Source organism: Typopeltis vanoorti, chromosome 1 (assembly GCF_054136105.1).
Source record: "Typopeltis vanoorti isolate ZY-2024b chromosome 1, IOZ_Tvanoo_1.0, whole genome shotgun sequence".
NCBI classification, from domain to species: Eukaryota; Metazoa; Arthropoda; class Arachnida; order Uropygi; family Thelyphonidae; genus Typopeltis; species Typopeltis vanoorti.
Window position 1 is genome coordinate 100015468 of NC_143549.1, and position 20312 is coordinate 100035779.

At 34.5% G+C, this 20312-nt stretch overlaps 1 protein-coding gene across 5 annotated transcripts in view; it reads right to left on the minus strand.

Moving 5' to 3' along the window:
- LOC150110252 (uncharacterized) overlaps positions 1-20312 on the minus strand; it is a 262473-nt gene that overhangs the window by 19181 nt on the left and 222980 nt on the right. For all 5 annotated transcript variants that reach the window (XM_090398609.1, XM_090398607.1, XM_090398610.1 and 2 more), the window contains one exon: positions 10904-11100. In XM_090398609.1, coding sequence (XP_090254735.1) covers positions 10904-11100 — 197 coding nt within the window. The remainder of the gene's footprint in view (positions 1-10903; positions 11101-20312) is intronic.

Below are 20312 nucleotides of genomic sequence, written 5' to 3' on the forward strand. Positions count from 1 at the left end.
CAGAATTGCCATCTTTTCTTCTACCAAAATACATTTTCTGTCTTTTTTTCTCCACGTTACTAACATGGATAATCCACCACCGCAACTTGAAAGCAACTTTCACACGCTAAATTACGTCGCAGAAATTCTGCAATATCGATTTGTACTGTGATTGAAAAATCACGGTATCGCTGATCACTACAGTACTGCTGCATGCGTGCAAGTCACCGTGATGGCAGAAACGACACTACAGCCGAAAGCAATGCCACCTGGGAACAGAAATGCGCAGATTTCCGCTGAAATCGATTCGAAAATCGGTATTGCCACTGAGGAAAAAAACGCAAATCATAGGAAATAACGTCCACGTCAAGTTGTTAATGGTGGGAAAACTACAGCCAAAAGCAACGCCACCTGAGAACAAATGCACAGATTTCCGCTGCAATCGATTCAAAAATCGGTATTGCCACCGAGAAAAAAAAAATGCAAATCACGGGAAATAACGTCCACATCAAGTTGTTAATGGCGGGAAAACAATACATCATGAGAATAGGGCCTTAAGATGGGACCAACAGAAAATGACATAAATGGCAGGAAAACGTAAAAACGGGGTTTTACTGTATATATAAATTGTTATATTATACAGGGTATTCGGGATAAATTTGACAGTTTCGTAAGGAAAAAGAAAATCTTCTTTGTATCTATTAAATTTAATGAATTGACAAAAAAACATTACAGGCAGAATTAATTACAATACTATCAACAAGATTTACTCAAAATAACCACCATTAGCATCGATCACAGCTTCAATTCTGCTTCGGAACCTCGAACAAGCTGATGCTACAGTCTCCCTGGGAAGGGCCGCAAAAACTGTTTTAATTTTATCCATTAACTGGGCTTTTGTATTACTGGAAGTGCGATTGGTGTCTTTTTCAACTGCGCCCCATACAAAATAATCCATGGGGTTAAGGTCTGGGGAGTTTGGAGGCCAAACATTTGGACTGGTGAAGTCGTAGAAATTTTCAGACAACCATTTTTGACTTTTCCCAGAGGTGTGGCAAGGGGCCGAATCCTGCTGCCATACATACGGCCTACCATTGGCTACCCTTGTTATCCAGGGCTTGACTACAGTTAGCAACTCCACGAACAAAGCCCGAATTCCAATGCCAGGGTTCTTCAACACCTGTTCCTGCAGATTTGCGAGGAATTCTGCTGTACGAACGCAATCAGATCGTCTGCTAGGGATCTTTCTTCTTGCTACATCCTTGTAGTCACCATTGCAAGTCTCTAGTTCATGCCTGATTGTTTTTACTGTATTCAGGGAGCATTGGGCAGCAGTCGTAATATCCTTATTTTGATGGCAGGCACGAATCATCATGATACAAGTTATTCTCTTCCATGATTCAGGTGGGTTCCAGCTATCCATCCTTTCTGACATCTTGTATATGAATGAAGAAGGGTCCAAACTTTTAAATGAAGAGAAGTGTGTGTTAATACATGTAACTTACGGAAAAATATAATTAATTATAAATATGTCAAATTTATCCCGAACACCCTGTATATATAACAATTTTACTGACCTGCCTTTGTAGATTTATGCCAGTAATGCAACAATAATTACATCGGTACAGCAGGCTTAGTAGCTATAGCTATTCCAACTTCAACAGTTTAACTTAGTTTTTAATATTTTTTATAATGGATTTTACAAAATATATGTTGTAATAGAATTTGAATATAGTCAATGTGGTGTAAATTGTAAAATACTATAAATTTACTGTTAATTACATGAGACTTCAGCAATAAGAATGCAGGTGTGCTGTGACAGAAATTTGCAATTGCCAAGTATGCCACTGTACATGTGGAAGAGTTAATACAGTTCACAATTCTCACAGGGCAGCGTTCTTCATGTATTCTTGAAGGACCATATAAATAAATGAAGAGTCCATCCAAAGTGAATGCATAGTGTCTTCACTATATTATCATCTCAGCTTATGATGTCATCAAGGAGCTTATTCAACTGACTAGTCTATGTTTTGGTATAGTTATAATGTATTTCTTGATATGTAGACCTATCCTGTAAAAGGGGCTCCAGTCCCCTTTCTTCACAATTGAATTTATTTTCTTTGAAATAAATGTGTCGTTTTGTTTCAGTGAAAGGAGAGCACAACATTCAGCTTTAGATAAATTAGACAGAGGATAATTTGGCTTTAACATGCTCACAAAGGACTATGTTTTGCACATGTCTCTTCCACTTTAAGTGGGTGGGAACATTTTTACACATACTACAATATATGATACTATATATGATAATGTCAAGTTTTTTCAGTGAAATTTTCATATAAAACCAATATTGTGAACTGTCCTTATAGTATACCTATGTCTAATGAAATTTAAAAATACAAAACAATTATAGATTTCTCTTAATTAACAGTGAATTATATAATTGAAAGCAAAAATCTATCCTTCTAACGTAACTTTGGTATCTCTAGAAAGTCCATGTAATGATTTATCACATGGCTAACTTATGGGCGAGTACTAAATGATATAATTTCTGTCATGCCTGGCATGAGCATGTTAAGTAAAGCAGCAACTTCCAACTATAAAGTCTGTTAGCACCATCAAGATCAGAAAGGTTGTACTCAATATCATGCATCAAATCTAGATTCTAGTATCCAATTCTTGTAGCAATACTAAAATGATATGAGCCAAGAAATATCTATTAAGCTAATGAATTAAGTACCAATTCCAGTAATACTAAACTAAGTGAACATGTATGTGCAAATCCATTCTTGGTGCATGGAATACATTTAATTAGTCATAATTTTTTTGGAGAGGGAGAATTTTTAATCTATCCATAATGACATTGTGAGTTTCTTTATAAGGCTTCTAAGATATTTATTTAGCAATTTAAAATTCATATTCCCATTCAAGTGCCATCTCCTATCCAGGTCTTTCCGACTAAAGGGCTTCACCCATACCACTGAGCTATGGAGACTAAAAATTCACATATATAGTTTTTTTTTAGGCTCTTGAATTAATATATTCTACAGCAGTTTTTTTTTTTTAGCAAATCAGCAATGCACAATTTAAAATTATTTTATGATTTGTGTTAAAAGATATAAACAGTATTACAATTTTTTCTTTATTACTTCTAAAGCAATTTTTAATTGTAGAACATCAACAAAAGAAAATCTGCCAATTTTTTGATGTTTTGTTGGAATCCCTAACATCTTCGAATGACATCTAGTCAAAATGCTTTGACTGAACTATCAACCCTATTAATGTTTATTAGCCTTGCAAGTTAAATACATTATTATTCTAGCCAGATGGCTGAAAATAAAAATTTCAAACAATGGAAAGAAAATGGAACTAGCAGAATTGGATATACCAGATAGACATACTAGGTGTGATTGAAACAAAGAAGACAAAAACAGGTGATATCTTTCCAAGCAACAACTATAAAATGTTATATTCAGGCAATGACAATCAGGGGAAAAATGGGAGTAGTTATAGTATTCAACACTAAATATGTGGATAATCTTGAATGGCAGGCAATATCAAGTATAATGATGGAAGCAAATATCAGAATGGGGAAACAGGATAATGAGACTTATTTGTGCTTATGGTACCACAGAAGGTTCTACAAAGAAGAAATGCAAGAATTTTTTAAGGCATTAGAGACCCTCTCTAATGCCTTAAAAATTATATATAATAATATATATTATATATTATTAGCGCAAAGCTAATAATAGTGGTCAATGACTGCAGAATTTCTGCTCAGAACACAGATTAATTATTACCAACACAATATTCCAATATAAAAAAGTGTGCAAATTCACATGTAGAGAAGATGCAAGAAAAAAATAACAGTCTTGTTGATTATATTATAGTTGCTAGCAATGTTTTCCCACTGGTTCAGGACAAAGAGGATTTCAAATAGGAAGTGATCGTTATTTAGTTTTGAGCAGGATAAAATTGAATTTCATACTGAAAAGAAGAGTGTGTAAAACAAATCAAGGTCGAGCAACTTTCACAAGTGAACTGCAGACTCCAATACACAAACATCATTGAAGAAAAAAAACCAAAGAATTTGAAAACAAGAACCAAACCTTAGAGATTCATTGGCAAATCCAGAAGAAAACATTGATTGATTCTGCCAGAGAGGCATGTGGTGAGGTTGTCTGTAAGGATAGAAAAATTAGAACTCCATGGTGGAATTCTGATTTCAGGATGTTAAAGAGGCAGTCAAGGAAAAGAAGAAAGCATATAGAAAGTTTGTAGCAAGTGAATCAGCTTGTGCTCTTAGGGAATACAGAGAAAAATGTAAGAAAGCAAAGCACTGTGTGTAAAACTAGCTAAACAAAAGTCATGGAAAGACTTTGGTAAGAACAGAGAAAATAAATATCAGGAAGTTAGCAAAATATTCTGGAGGATATTGAAAAAAAAAAGCTTAGAAATGAGATGATAAATGTGACATGAAAAGTGAAGATAAAGACATTCTAGAGTAATTACTTTGAAAAACTGTTAAATGAAACAAGCAGGGAGGGGTATTCAGTACAATGGCAGAAAACTACCAGCAGTAATGCAGCCAGGAATATATATCCACAATTAAAGTAGAAAAAGTCACCAAAAACATAAAATGTGGAAAGTCAGCTAGTGTAGATGAAATTTAGAAGGCCTGGTCAGAGGGTCAAATTCCAGAAGATTGGAGCAAAGCTCTCATAGTGCCATCTATAAAAAGGGGAAATAAACCTGAATGTGAGAATTACAGAGATATTTACATAATGTATTCCTGGTAAGATTTATGCAAGTATATTTGAAAAATGGCCAAGAAAAATTGTGAAAGGGAAGCATGAGGAAAAACTGTATTTAAGTTTTGTAGATCTAGAAAAGGCATATGACATGGTGCCAAGAGGAAAGCTGTTCCAAACGCTACAATTATATGGTGTAAATGGGACATTAATATAGACATTATCAAGCCATATGGTCTTTATTTAAGCTGTAAGTTAGCAGTTAGAATTGAAGGAGGTTGAGGAGGAGATGGTTTGAGGTAAAATCTGAGGTAAAGGAGAGTGGTTTGAGAGTGGGATGCATTGCTTGTGTGTGTGTGTGTGTGTGTGTGTGTGTGTGTGTGTGTGTGTGTGTGTGTGTGTGTGCGTGCGTGCTATGAATGTAGATAACATTGAATCAGTTTAGGACAAATTCCAGAAGATTGGAATTTACAAATTTATAACAATATTATTTAACATTGGACCTATTAATAGGTCCAATGTTAAATAATAATAATAATTGTATAACTGCTGTATTAAATTTAGCATGAAAATCAGCAATAAAAAGACAATGAAAATATGCAGAAATATTGCAAACATCAATTGTATCCTGAATGGTGAACCTATAGAACAAATAAAACATTTCAGCATTTAGATGCAATACTTAGTGAAGATGGTAAATTAAACATGGAAATTGACCACAGAATTTAGTCAAGCTGATATGGGTTAGAAATACAACACTTGATTAAAGACTAGAGACTTCTGATATGAGAGTTCTGAAAAAGATTAGTGGAGTGAACAGATGGATCAATGGCAGTATCACATCAAAAATGAGGATATTAGAAAAGAACTCACCACTGTTAGCATTCAGGATGTGTTGGCAGAGCTAATCTCAGTGGTATGGTCACTTAAATAGAATGAGAGAGGAAAGATTAGCAAAACAAGTGTTCTCTGTTAGGTTGGCAGGAAAAAGACCCAGAGGAAGACCAAGTAAAAAGTGCAGTAAAAAGTGCCTTAGTAGATTGAAATATAAGATCTGATAATATCGTAGATAGGAAGTTAGTAATGGTGTAACTTTTTCATGTAGTACTATCATAATTATCCTGTATACCCCCTGAGGGTACATATCAACAATTTGATGAAAAAAAAAAAAAAAAGCAAACAAGATTACGAAACTTTTCAATAATAATTTCGATGACTGTTTACCATGCATATTCTCTGCATATACCAATTTACTTTTCCGAGGTTTAAGCTATACTTAAGAAATTTCAAAACAGTCTTAATCTTAAAAGGAAATTTATGCACCACCTGTCCTTCACAAAAAGAGTCTGATAGTTACTGCATTAAATAAAAGTATGCATGCCAAATATTTTGTGAAATATGTGGCATGTGAAAATGGGAATTGTTGTCAGTTTCCGTTTTTTTAAATACATGTAATAAAATGATGAGAAGGCATCCATGGAAGTTGAGAATAAATTCAATAAAGAAAGGGATGAGAGCCAGTTTTTCTCTCAGAGCAGTGTGTGATTAGTGGTGGGTTAGACAGTGTGAATGAGTCTCCAGGGAGCCAGGAGACTCGTATATTAATATGAATCTTCTGACTCATTAATATATATATAATATTTAATATATATATAAACTTTTAAACGAGAATTTTGATAAGTGCTTTTTAATCATGTTCAAGATATAAAGTTCTATGTTAACAATACAGTGATAAGTCCCTCTAGTCACCCTACATCTTCCTGGAAACTCAAATTTGTATCCCACAAAGCAGGCAAACTCTAAGAACATACAATTTGCAGACATAATACACTGGCCTCACACATAGCCTCACCACCTACCCCAAAAAAGTGTGACATAATAAAGATGACACAACAGAGAATATTTCAGGAAAATTCAGAGTGAAGTCATAAGTGTACTTTTGACTAGGTATAAATCCTTCAGAAAGGTTATTAATTTAAACTAAATGTAAACTATCCATTAAAAAGTTATTATTACATTTGCAATTAAAACTGCACAGACATTTTCCAAGTTTTGGGTAATATTTAATCTGTGTAAATTTAGAAACATCACTTGTGTGCATTATCAAATAAGAGATTACGGCAAATTTCTACTTCAATTCTTCACTTTCTTGCTCAAAGATACTTTTGGGTTGGTTATGTTCTGTTTTTAGAAAATGTTAAGTTCTAATATCTTGAACATCTTATTATGTAAAAAAAAGCCCAGCTGTAAACAAAAAAAACGCTGAATTGCAATTTAGACAATTGCTGCCACGACTGTTATAGTACTGTTCAAATTTCAGACTGGAGCAACTTCATTTCAGCCAATCTCCTGCTTCTTTAGTAGTACCTGACTCTCTCTCTCTCACACACACACACACACACACACATATATATATATATGAGATGAGATTTTTTTAAAAATGAGACATCAGTTATTTTTTTTTAGATGAAGTAGTAGGTAAAACAGTCAGGGAATAAATTGTAAAAACCAGATGAGTGATTTTACTAGAAGCATTTTAATTTCTCCTCCTTCCTACTTTTCAACACCTGACCTCCATTTTGGTCCAACTGTCAGAGAATGTTAAAGAATGTAAAAGTACAATCAAAATCAGTTTAGACAACGTGACCTGTAGAGTAGTCAGCAAGGAGAGTTTCTCATCTCCATTTTAGTGATTACGATGAATTTCTCAGGAGACTGTTAGCAATGCCAAAAACAAATATATTCAAAATTTGGATGAAATTAGCTGAACGATGCATGCAACTTATGTGCTAAAGCAATTGAATTTTTCAGAGGACCTTAAATGTTAGAAACTCCTCTTCTAAATATGCTCAGACGATGCAACTTGCAGACATGTACAGTAAAGTTTGTGACACTCCACTCTTTAGTTCTGGGCTGAATATTTCAAGATGTAAAAATAATCATAATTGTTGTGTTACTTACAAAAAATTTTATTATAGTTTAAAATATTAAGTGCTGTTTTATGAAGACATTCTCTTGTCACTAACGGAGACGTGTCAGCCATTATACTTAGCTTCTCGCTTGCCACTTTCATGGAGTGCGCATGCTCGCTGAGGAGTTTGATGGGTGATTGACAGGTGACAGAGAACGTTCAGTATCGAGGTAACGGAAAAGAAACAAGAGAGCGTTCGGGGAGAAAGGAAAACGCTGGCCGGCAGATATTTGGGTTAGAACTTAAGTTTTTATGTGACAGTCGGAGGAAAATTAATAGTAGATTCCGAAAAGGGAATTGTAGAGTTATGAGCTTTTAAAGATTTAAGACTGTCAATAAGTGTTGGTAAATAAAGGAAGATTTGCATTCGACGTTCTAAAGCAGGCGTTCTCAATCCTATCCACGCGGGCACCATGGCACCTGTCGACCAATTTGTGTGTGTGCCTGCCGCTGTACAACAGTGTGCCGTATAATTTGAAATAATCACGTGCACATCACAACAATTCATGGCATGCTATATGATGCATGATGAATATTAAACGCATACAATGTAAAGTAGACACGCATTCGAAGTTGTTCATTATCTGTTGCTAGTTATATGTGCATAATTTTAACAGTGTCTTGTACTTAAATTTTTGAAATATTTTGATTTTTAATCCTAAAATGAGTGAATCAAGAAATTCTGGAATCTAGTGGATAGAAAAAAGTTTCCATTCTTAAAAAGAGCAGCGTACAAGATAAAATCGTTTTTCGGTTCCACATACCTTTACAAATCATTGTTTTCAACCATGAATGTCATAAAATCAAAATATAGATCACGACTCACTGATGAGCATCTTGATGATTGTTTAAGAACTGGAATATCATCATATTCTCCTAATTATGAAGCACTGGCCAATGAAATGCAATGCCAAAGATCACACTAACTTACATATATATATTTAAATTTTTATATAATGTAAACTTTTAAGTAATAAAACATTTGATTATAATGTAAACTTTGTATGTATTCATTTAACAAAAGAATTCAAAAAATTTGATTGAAAAAATGGATGGTGCCTGTCACCCTACTGGTATTTTAGAATGTGCTCTAGGAAACAAAAAGGTTGGGAACCCCCTGTTCTAAAGGAATGTTCGAAGAAATGCTGATTGGAAGATTAATAGCAGATTCTGAAAAGGGAATTGTAGAACTGAGTTTTAAGGTGGAAGACTGTCAATAAGTATTCGTAAATAAAAGAAGATATTGTTAATGATGTTCTAAAAGAATGTTCGAAGAAACGCTGATTGGAAGGAAATTGCATGAAGTGTTTATACTTAGGTGAATTCAGAATATCTACACTTCAGTGTCAAGAAGAATTAATGTGTGCTACATGAGGTCTTAACAGAGAAACTGGCTATGTACATTTTGTTATTGTGTAAACAAAGTGTTTAGTTTAGTAAAATGAGATGAAGTATATGTTAAACAAATCAGTAATAGATTGAGTCAGAGAATGGATGATCTCTTAACTGTAAGTTTATTTAAAAGGCCTTTGAATCCAATTAATTTGTAGTTAATTATGTAACTTTATTTGAAGTGTATATATTGTTTGTGTTTTATTAAATGTGTTTATTTTGTATTTAGTCTTGAGTCAGTGATTTTTTTTGGATTCTGAAAGAAAGTTAAAGTCACCGCACCAATGGAGTGAACCCTTGTGCATATATAGGTACAATCGGAAATAAAAAAAAAATAATTGTTAGAAACAGATTAAATAATACAATTAATCACATAACAAATAACAAGGGGACATCAAGGCAATGTTAGAAACAGCTCTTTTAAATCATAATGGTAATAGGAATGAGATGATAAAAAATATAATCTATGTCGTCATCTCATTCCTAAAATCTAGAAATCATAACTAAAATAATTTAATTATTATTTTCTATATTTTGGGAAGAGATTCAAATTCATCATTAGGGAACAATACCCAAATAATGTGCAAACAGGCTGCAAGAGTAAAAGAAACTAATATAAAGAAACAAGGCAAGTGCTGAGTTTGACTGGACATTCATTTGGAAGTTAGGCTGATGGGCCAAACTTATTTACGTGTTTTTTAGGACAGAGGCAGATTCAAGAAACAGACTTTTATACTTGTATTTACTTCCATGAAGTAGAGTGGCATTCTTTCAATGAATTCTGTGGCAGGTAGCCAAGGCATGGTCTGCAAGTCCTGTCGGACATAGTGGTGGTGCTAGTGTAGTATTTTACAGATCATGCTTTTGATATCCACAACAGAAAATACAACTTATTCCCATTTTTTTATTTTTTTATATTAAACCTCCATAACACTAGACAGTTTCCTGTGCTTTGTCTTTAATTTAAAAAAAAAAAAAATTCATCTCATATATATAAAAAATGTGAGCAAAGTACTGTTGAAGAAGGCTCAGCATGACTGTGAAAGATGAATTTTTTTTTTTTTTTTAAATGAGATATTAGTCTAAATACTGTTGTATCAACTACAAATATGGTTTATCATCTGTTCCCTCCTGAAATTCCCCCACCCCGGAACCATCTATATTTGTTGTCGATTCTCAGATCTACATGTTAAAATTGACTAGAACATTGTTGAATACTGCTAGTTTGTGTTTTGCTGATTTCTATCTTGTTCCATAAATTTATTTATTCATATGACTTTCCACCTTACATATTTCACCTTTAACAGTCTTACTTATTCTATTATCTATTTCCATATTTAATCTGCCATTTTCACTAAAACTTGCCTAAATAGGTAAAATGTATAATAATCTATAAGTTCACAAATGAGAAGGAAGTTGATTTTTTCTGTTTTCCTGCCTATTTTTTTATAATAAATCTGTTACAGCAATTATTTAATTTGGCTAACAGAATTAATTTAAGCAGATTTAAGAGGATAACAATATCAGCATAAAGTTCTTCAATTCTAAGTATCAATTTGCAACTTAAAATCTTGTCTTGGTAACACCTATTTGGTCTAAACCAGCTTGTTCTTCAATTTTTCCCTTAATTTTATTAATATTATTTTTTTTACTACTTTTCTCAAATAGACTGAGAAAAACAGCTGAAGGTAAAACTGGAGACAAGCCAAGATTAGTCTAAAAGGCTACCAAGATCATATTTCATTTAATAAGACAACTAGTTGAAATAGGATGAAAGTGTAAAAGGTTTAATAACTAACTCTTCCAAACATACCTTCAAAAAATCCTGAATGTTTCTCCTTTTTATGTTTCTCTAAAAGAGCAGGATCTGTTGTATAGAAATTGCACTGTTCAAGTGAACAATGAATTAAAGCCTGATTATGAATATAATAATAATGATTCTCCAGGGTTATTCTTGAACTGAAACTATCTGGACATAAGATGCATTTCAAGACATCTGAAGTACTATTACTGAAAAAAAAAAAAGTAATTAAAAACTGACTTCAAATGAACCAGCTTAAATTAAAATTTTTTTTAAAACATTAGCAAAATGCTAAAGTGCAGGATATCAACAAATAATCATAAGAATTCAATTTGTAGGAAGAACTATATGATTGCATTCAATTACTAATACAGTGAATTCACTGGACTAAGTGGCTTATTTATAGAAGATTTGTTATGATGAATTTCTTCTGAAATAGAAAGTGGTGCTATGAATTTTAGTTAGGCTAAACTTTACTGTTAAAGTGAGCTGACCTACAGGTTACTGCTATTAGGAATAAACAGAGTTGAAAGAGTTGGCCATTCTCAGAAACTTACTACTAGAGAATAATACATAGAATGCTCGTGGAAAGGCTTAGACGTTGGTTATGCATTTTCACTATATTATTTCAGGAAATTACAACGTACTAGGATATACATTAAAATAAATTTAAATATATTTCTATATTTACCGGCAACGTCACGCTGCCATTTTCAAGAACTTAGGTACAAGATACGTGCATGCAGGCACAGCAAAACAATAAATGAGCAAGAAGTATGAAGCTATTATTACTCCTAAAGTCCTGATGGTGCCCTCTAGTGGGCAATGTTGGTATTCTTGGGCTGAAGGTCTTCTGATGTAGGTTTCCCAAATTTGTTGAGGTTTGGCTCGTTTCTTAAAGCTGAAGCTGATTCTATGAAAAGCCTTTCATATCTGTATTTGCTACGGTGTATTATCCTGGCTTTTTTCCACCGTATTCTATGGCAGGTATCCAGAGCATGGTCAGCAAGACCAGAGTGGCTGTATTGGTGAAACCGGATGTAGTCCTTGTGTTCTGAAATTCTGATATTTGCTGTCCTGCCTGTTTGGCCGAAGTAGGACAGCTTACAGCTGCAAGGGACCTGGTACACACCAGGTAGGTCTAGGGGGGTGAGGTTGGTCTTTTGTTGAGTGGATAAGGGATGCCAATTTTTTTATAAGGTTTGTAACAAGAAGTTAAGTTATGTTTTTTTTAAGATTTTTGTGATTTTTTCTGAGGTGCCTTGGATATAGGGTATGGTGATAGATTTAGAGTAATCCTTGTTGTGAGGGGGAGGGGGGGGTTGTGGTTTACTGGTTTTAATATTTTTTGGATATTTTTGGGGGGGCAGCCATTGGTTGAGAACGTGGTTTAGTTCTGTGGTTAGGGCATTGTCATTCGAGCAGATAAGTTTACCCCTGTTGTGTAGTGTCTTAATGACTCCATATTGTTGTGAGGGGGGGGGGGGGATTGTTGGTGAATATATCTGCCTGTATGGGTGGGTTTTCTATATACTGAGAAAACCAAGGTTCCATCAGGCTGGCGGGTGACTAGTGTGTCTAAGAACGGAATGCAGTTGTTTTTTTCTTCCTCCAGGGTGAATTTGATCCTGGGGTGTTGGTTGTTTAAGTGTGTTAAGGAGAGGAGTGCATCGGAGCCATGTGGCCAAATAGCGAATACATCATCTACATAGCGAAGCCAAATGGTTGGTTTTTGTGGGGCAGAGTTCAAGGCTTGCTCTTCAAAAGTCTCCATATAAAAGTTGGCCAAGGGTGGGGAGAGTGGAGAACCCATGGCTGTCCCCTCTATTTGTTTGTAGAATTTTCCTTGCCAAACAAAATAGCCTGAGTTTATTGTGAACTGAAATAGGGCTGTGATATCGGGAGGAAATTTAGCTTTGATTAGCTCTAAGGATTCTTTGAGTGGGACATTCGTAAATAAGAAGGAGACATCAAAACTGACCATTATGTCAGTGTGTTTGAGTGTAAGGTTTTCTATGCTGGTTTTGAAGTGGGCTGAGTTTTTTATGTATGAAGGTGTGCTGCCAGTATAGTGTGAGAGAGCTTTGGCCAAATGTTTTGCTAGTTTGTATGTGGGGGAATCAATGCCATCCACTATGGGATGTAATGGCACATTTTCCTTGTGAATTTTTGGGAGTCCAAAAATACGGGGGGGGGGGGGGGGTGTATCGAATTAAATGGTTTTAATTTGTTAGTGATTTCCACAGGCCAACAGGCCAAGATGTGACCTTCTTAAGGAGCCTGTGGAGTTTTCTAATTTGTGAGTTGGTGGGATTGTATTCGATAGGGAGGTAAGTGGCACGATCTAACAATAGAGATTTCAGCTTACCTGTGTAATCTTTTTGGTTCAGAAATACTGTGGCATTCCCTTTGTCAGGTTTGGTGATTATTATTTTCTTGTTTTTCTTTAATTCTAATAGAGATTTAATTTCTTTACTGGGCATGTTGGTTTTAGGTGGTTTGGCTTTGGTCAGAACACAAGCTACATCCAGTCTAATATCGTTGGCGACGTGGCTTGGGAGGTGTCGGATCCCGCGTTCAATCCGTATCATGATATCCTCAGCAGGTATTCTTTTGGGAGCAATGGTGAAGTTGTGGCCACGTGCGAGGGCGTCGAGTGCTTCAGGTTTCACACTTAGTGACGACAGATTCACTACCGTATTGGCAGGAAGTTGCGGTTTCGAGATCGCGACCTTTTTTAAATTTTCGAATTTTTTGATGTGTCGATCTCGGACTAATCTAAACTCTTTCTCCGCTGCAGTGCACGAGATGTCGCGTAAAATCGACCAAATTTCGTGGCTTAAGTGCTTGAAAGGTCATCTTCGAGTGCCTGTATAGCTGAGTTAGCTTCACTCAGGAAACGGCGAGTGGTGGCAATTTGTTCTCTGAGTAAGGCTTGGCTGGCACGGTTATAGATACGAAGTGCCTTTTGCGAAGAGAAACAGTGCTTGAATTTCACACAGTTAGGGATTATCTGGTTATCCTGGCAGCGCTTCAGGAAGGCGAGACGATTCAGTTGTCTTGCTAGCTTCAACTTCAATTTACTGTAATGGCGTGCTTTACGTGCGGTAACATCTCCGTGGGTTATCGTAATTCTAGTAGAAAGGCTTAGACATTGGTTATGCATTTTCACTATATTATTTCAGGAAATTACAACGTACTAGGATATACATTAAAATAAATTTTAATATATTTCTATATTTCGGCAACGTCACGCTGCCATTTTCAAGAACTTAGGTACAAGATACGTGCACGCAGGCACAGCAAAACAATAAACGAGCAAGAAGTATGAAGCTATTACTCCTCCTAAAGTCCTGATGGTGCCCTCTAGCGGGCAATGTTGGTATTCTTGGGCGATTGGGCTGAAGGTCTTCTGATGTAGGTTTCCCAAATTTGAGGAAGTCTCATGCAGCCAAATTTGTTGAGGTTTGGCTCATTTCTTAAGGCTGAAGCTGATTCTATGAAAAGCCTTTCATATCCTGGCTTTTTTTATAGTGAAAAAATACATAGAATGATCAAGAAAAAACCCAAAAATGACTGCTTCCGAAATATCAGGACGTGTCAATGATTACTACTCCTAGCAGGAAAATGACCCAAAATATAGCAGAGATTGTACATCTCTGGTTGCTTTATCACACGCCTCACACACTGAAAACTTCAGCTCAGTCTCCAGAATTAAATTCGATACAGCAGCTTTGGAGTTAACTGGAAACTAGAATAAGAAAACATGAAATAACTAGCAGAATACACTGAAAGAAGCAATTTTGCAAGATTGGGACAAAATTAAATCAGAAACAACCAAGTCTAATATTTCACTGGTATTATATCCAGCAACACATATTTGTGTTGCACGCTACAATTACTCATACTAGTCCCAATGTTACACCGAATTGCAGTTGTCTCGCTACTGTAACAAACTTTGTTTGTTATGCTCTGAAGATGCTGGATATAATACCAGCGAAATATTAGCATTAAAGTTAATAAATAGTTATTTTCTTATCAATCTGTGTTCGCATCTATACCGTTAAAATCCTACGGTAATCTATACCGTTAAACTCCTACTATAGCAAACAGTGTTTACTATAGTAGGAGTTGATTCTGAATAACATGAAAATGAAACTTATAATGTATTGTTAATTACACTATTTCCACTTTTTTTTTTTTTTTGGAGTAAATGAGGGACTGAGAAAAAAAAGGAATATAACCATAATGAATTACTCTAGTTCATCTAGAAAATAACTGAATTTACAGTAAGGGCAAATTAAAATCTCATATATATATATTTTTTTTTTCAAATATCTTGTTTGCAGCTTTACTAACTTTGACAAGTACTAAAATAAATAAAATAGCAAAGGGAGGTCAAAGTAACATTATTATATATAATATTTCTAATATATAAATAATATTACTATTATATATATCCACTGACTCTTGAACTATAGAATGCAAAGCCTATAGTTCAAGTGACATGTATGAGGGAAGAGACCTGTTGTATTTCTTGAAAAGCTGGAGTTTGTAGTCCTTGGGGAAAGCGATGAGAAAGGCTGAGAAGTTGGTTTATTAAGTTTGAAGTGGAACTGTGCATGAACACTTACTCATAAAAATATCTATAGAAAGGCATAAGGCAGAAACAAAATGTCTATAAGAAGAGGATGTCAGTGAGTCTATGCAATGTGAGAGAGTGAGTGAATCTGTAAGGATGTTTGGCTAACATCACCTGAAATGTGAGAACAGTTTGAGGTTGGGCAGGTTTGGGATTTATGCAGTGTGATACAATATTAGGGTTCAATGAATGAGGAGTGTGTGACTGAGCAAAAAAATTATATCAAGTTTTAAGAACACTACAGATACGGATGTGATGTTTTATTCCTACAAGGGAAGATTAGGGATGTATATTATCTCAAGAAGAGAAATCTGATCTTTTTACAAGAAAAAATTAAAATGTGTAAGGTATTTAGGTCAGATAAATCCACTGGCACAAACTTTTAGGTGGGAGATGAATTTCATCACTGGTGTGAGACCACTGACCTGCTTATTGGAGTTCTGAAGAGGCTTGAAAAAGTTCCATGTTTGGTCTCTACAGCAGGGTTTCTGGACTATGTAAAAAAGTAGATTAAAACTACAAAATACAGTAGAACTAGTTTATAACGAATTCCACGGGACAGCATATATTTGTTCGTAATAACTGTTATTCATTATATCCAAGAAGGTCATAATTTGAGCTAATTAAAAATGTTTTCAGATTTTTCTCAGCATAGGTATATTGGGTAACATAAATACATATGTGCATACATACATATAAAGAACAAAAATTTATTTTTAAAACTTCAGATTTTTACATAAAAAAATCATCAAGCGTGCTTTGCTTTGCACAAGACATATTTCGTACATTTGAAATTGTTCCTTATACCACTAAGATGCTTGAATGTGTCGTCTGAACTTACAGATCGCGATTCCATAAATCTTGTTAAAATATGTAAAGCACTTTCTGCTTCACACCAGGTAACAATTTTCTCATCATTGCTATATTCTTCCTCGGAGTCACTACTACTTTTATCTTCTGGTGTATGAGAGATTTGTTTTAAGATGTCAGCATCTGTCGGTATACCCAAAGTTGCGACGCCATTATCAATGTCTATAAAATTATCAATCTCTGTGCACGTTTCAAAATTGTTCAAGTTTCGCACTTTTAACCACGCTGATAACGGTAAGTTATCCTCATCTTCTTCAGATTCGCACTTGTATTCCGCAAGACCGGCTTTCTTAAAACAGTTTTGTATCGTAGACGATGACACCAAATTCCAAGCATCACTCATTAAACATATTGCGTGAAGTACACGGATCTTCGAGTCGTAAGCATAAGCATTTTCCGCAGATTTTTCTCTGCGTTCTATCAGTTCCAAGACTAATAGATGGCAAAAATGGGATTTAAAACATCTAATTATGCCTTGATCAAGTGGTTGCAAGACGGATGTCACATTCGGTGGCAAAAAAACAAGTTTTATGTTTGTTAAATTAGCCACTACAGGATGGGCAGGACAGTTGTCTATCAATAACAAAATTTTCCGGTTTTCACTGCGAAGATTTTTATCCTACTTGCAAATTTCATTTTCGAAAATTGAAGATGTCATCCAGGCCTTCTTATTCGCTGTATAATCAACGGGAAGTTTCTTTATGTTTTTAAAGCATCTCGGTTTTGCCGTTTTCCAATTACAAGAAACTTTCTTTTATCGCTACCGGTCATGTTCGCACAAGCTAAAACTGTGAGTCTATTTTTGATTAGTTTTCCGCCAATGCCCTTTTCGTTTTTAAATTATAAAAACGAAAAAAGTTTTATCGGGCGTTAAATTATAAAAAAACCGTTCTTCGCCTGCATTATAAATGTTGTTGTATCGATACCTTTGTTTGATGTCTGGCCATACATTCTTGATCCAGTCAGAAACAATGTTTTTGTCAATGGACAACGCCGCGACACTTACTTTTGCGTAGACAATATTGTTTCTGTTCTTAAAGCGATCAATATACCCATTGTTGCATTTAAAATCACCATAACCAAGTTAAACAGCAAATTTTTTCGGCTTGAACTTTCAAAATTGGTCCGCTAATAGGTAAGCCAGCAGTTCTTTGCACTTTAAACCACAAAAGAAGTGCCTCGTCAACGTCACTTTTATTACACTTTTTTAGTTTTTTACACTTCGATAAATTGTTTTCAAAAGTTTTCAGAGTCAACTCGCGATTCTTCCAAATTGTTGATATTGTAGATGGGGACAAACCATACTTCTTTGCTACTGTCAGATTTGATTGGCCACTTTCCACCTCCCGTATAATTTCTACTTTTTCGGAAACCGATAAAATTTTCCATTTGACTCCCGACATTTTTCCACAACCAGAAAATGCGTATACGAAATGTCAGTAAAGGAATGACTAACGTGTATTATTCGTTCGTTATTCCCGTGAAACGAATTCGTAATAAACGTGAAATACAATAAATCAAATGTAATTCAAATATACCTTCAAAATTATTCGTTATAAATGTGAATTCGCTGTAACCGACCATGATCATTATAACTGAGTTCTACTATATATATAAAATTGATAAAAAATAGAAAACAAATCCTTATCCTGCCCATGGTACCCAATGTACTATAAGTTTGCAAAATAACCTTTCATGGGTGAAAGCAACAAAAAAGAATTTTGTGACTGAAGTAAGGGTTAAAACCCAACTGGTCTCCCCAATTTTTTTTTTTTGCGACAGGTTATGATAAACATAGCATTAGCATAAATCCAGCATAAAAACTTTACTTATAGCACTGAATTTAATACCAACAGAAATAAGGAAAGAAAGTTACTGATGAATATCTTGCATACTACACAAAGCAGAACCTCAAGTGAAATGAGATGAATTTCAAGAGGAAAAACCTAATATCGAGACCTATAATTCTGCTTTAAGTTTCAAGCTTTCTCCTTTTATAATAATCATAACTTATTTTAACAGTATTACAAAATCCACTAGCCAACTAAATTATAAAACAGATTTTTATAAAAAGGCTCAATTTCAAACCAGCAGCTTCAGAGCACATTATGTGTTAACTGTAACAATTAATTCAGTTCTTAATTCATCTGTAATGCTAAATGCAGTTCAATGTTTTAACACACTGAACACTAGTTCCACAGATGTTTCCAAAAGTATATATTTTAAATAAAGTTCCAAAACTTTATGAATAAACCTTGTATGTACGTGCACATGTGAACAAGGAATAATACATAACACATACCAAATAACATTTATCATCTGATATTATATAATACAGTTTTTAATTCCTTTTCAACTTGTCTTGTCTAAAAGATTTTTAAAAAAAGTTATTCCAGGAAATGATCCTGTTATTATATATTAACAATTTATATGGAAATACCAGTCTTGTCACAGGACTCACTAACACTATGCATTCTTATATCTCTTTAAATTCATTCCCAATCCTTGCACCCACCGATCTCTCTCTCTCTCTCTCTCTCTCTGCCAGTTCCAATGCCCTACAACTTTTCAAGACAAAAATCTACTTCTACTGCTGTTTACTCTGCCTCTAAAAACTTTCAAAGTTTCTTTTTTTTTTCTTTTTTTCACTTGATTTCAAATTAAATTATTAACTTGCCAAGAAATTATATTCTTATTTAATCCTTTATCCAAGTGCAAGTAAACAAATTTGCATGTGCAGTATCTTCATGACAAGCCAAATTGTATGTAGAAGCCAAAAACTTCTTGGAAAGTATAATTTCTTTCTATACTTATCTTTGATCCAGAATATTTTAATAATAAAGTTATACACCTTTTTTTACTACTCGTGTGTGGGAAATATGACTTCCGCATTAATTCAACCTTGGTATCATCCTGGGGTCTGAGTAGTGACCCTCCCTTGATGAACAGCATTATGTATGTCCAAAAGGAAGTGTGCTTTGTATTAAGGGATACTAAGGCAACTGATTTGAAGTTATCAGTCTATGTATACAAGTAGCCCAGTCATGAAGATACTTCAAAGGCAAACTAACTTTGCTTACACTTGGATAAAGGATTAAACAAGAATATAATTTCTTGGCAAGTTTTAATAACAGTTCCAATGTAAGAATTTTCCTATTCTTTTGGCTTTGTTGACTTATGTAAAAAAAAGCCGAAGGCTCGTATTTGTCATTGATTTTGTGAAGTATGGATGGCATGTATTCACCTCTTCCTCTCGAAAAACTTTTAATATATCATCTGATGTGTCAGAATGAGTTGTATTTAGTTTGCATTCACTGGATACAGAAATATCCATTTTGTTGAGTAGGTTGTTTGGAGGTTTTTATTTTTGCCAATGCCCTTGCGATAATTCTTTTGAGATATGGATTCTCATTGGGTAGGGTCATTTCAGTTCTTTCAGGAGTGAGACCATAATAAGTCAAGCAACTAACATGTTAAAAAGAGAAGCATTCATGATCATAAAAGTTCAGGCATGCTGAAATTATCAGATGGTGGCATGGATGCATTTGTGTTCTTTTTTTGACAAGTTCTTAACTGCCATCTTCTCAACATAAGAGGAGTTATACTAGTACAGGCATTGTGGTAGCTAGCTTCTTTGCATCCTGATATGAGATATTTTGTTTGGTTTTTTCTTTCTTTTTTTTTTTTTTTAATTCTTCCACCTTTGGCATGCATAGGAGTAGGCTGGATGGTCTTCCTTACTGCAGACATGTTTTGGTTTCTTTGCACAGCAAGATTTATTATCATCATGCTGTTTACTATCAACATCAGGTACAGATGGTAGAACTACAACAGGCAGTTTGAGCATGTCCATGTTTCTGACATTGACATTTAAAGCAACTTAGTGGATTACAGTGTGACTCATGAGTC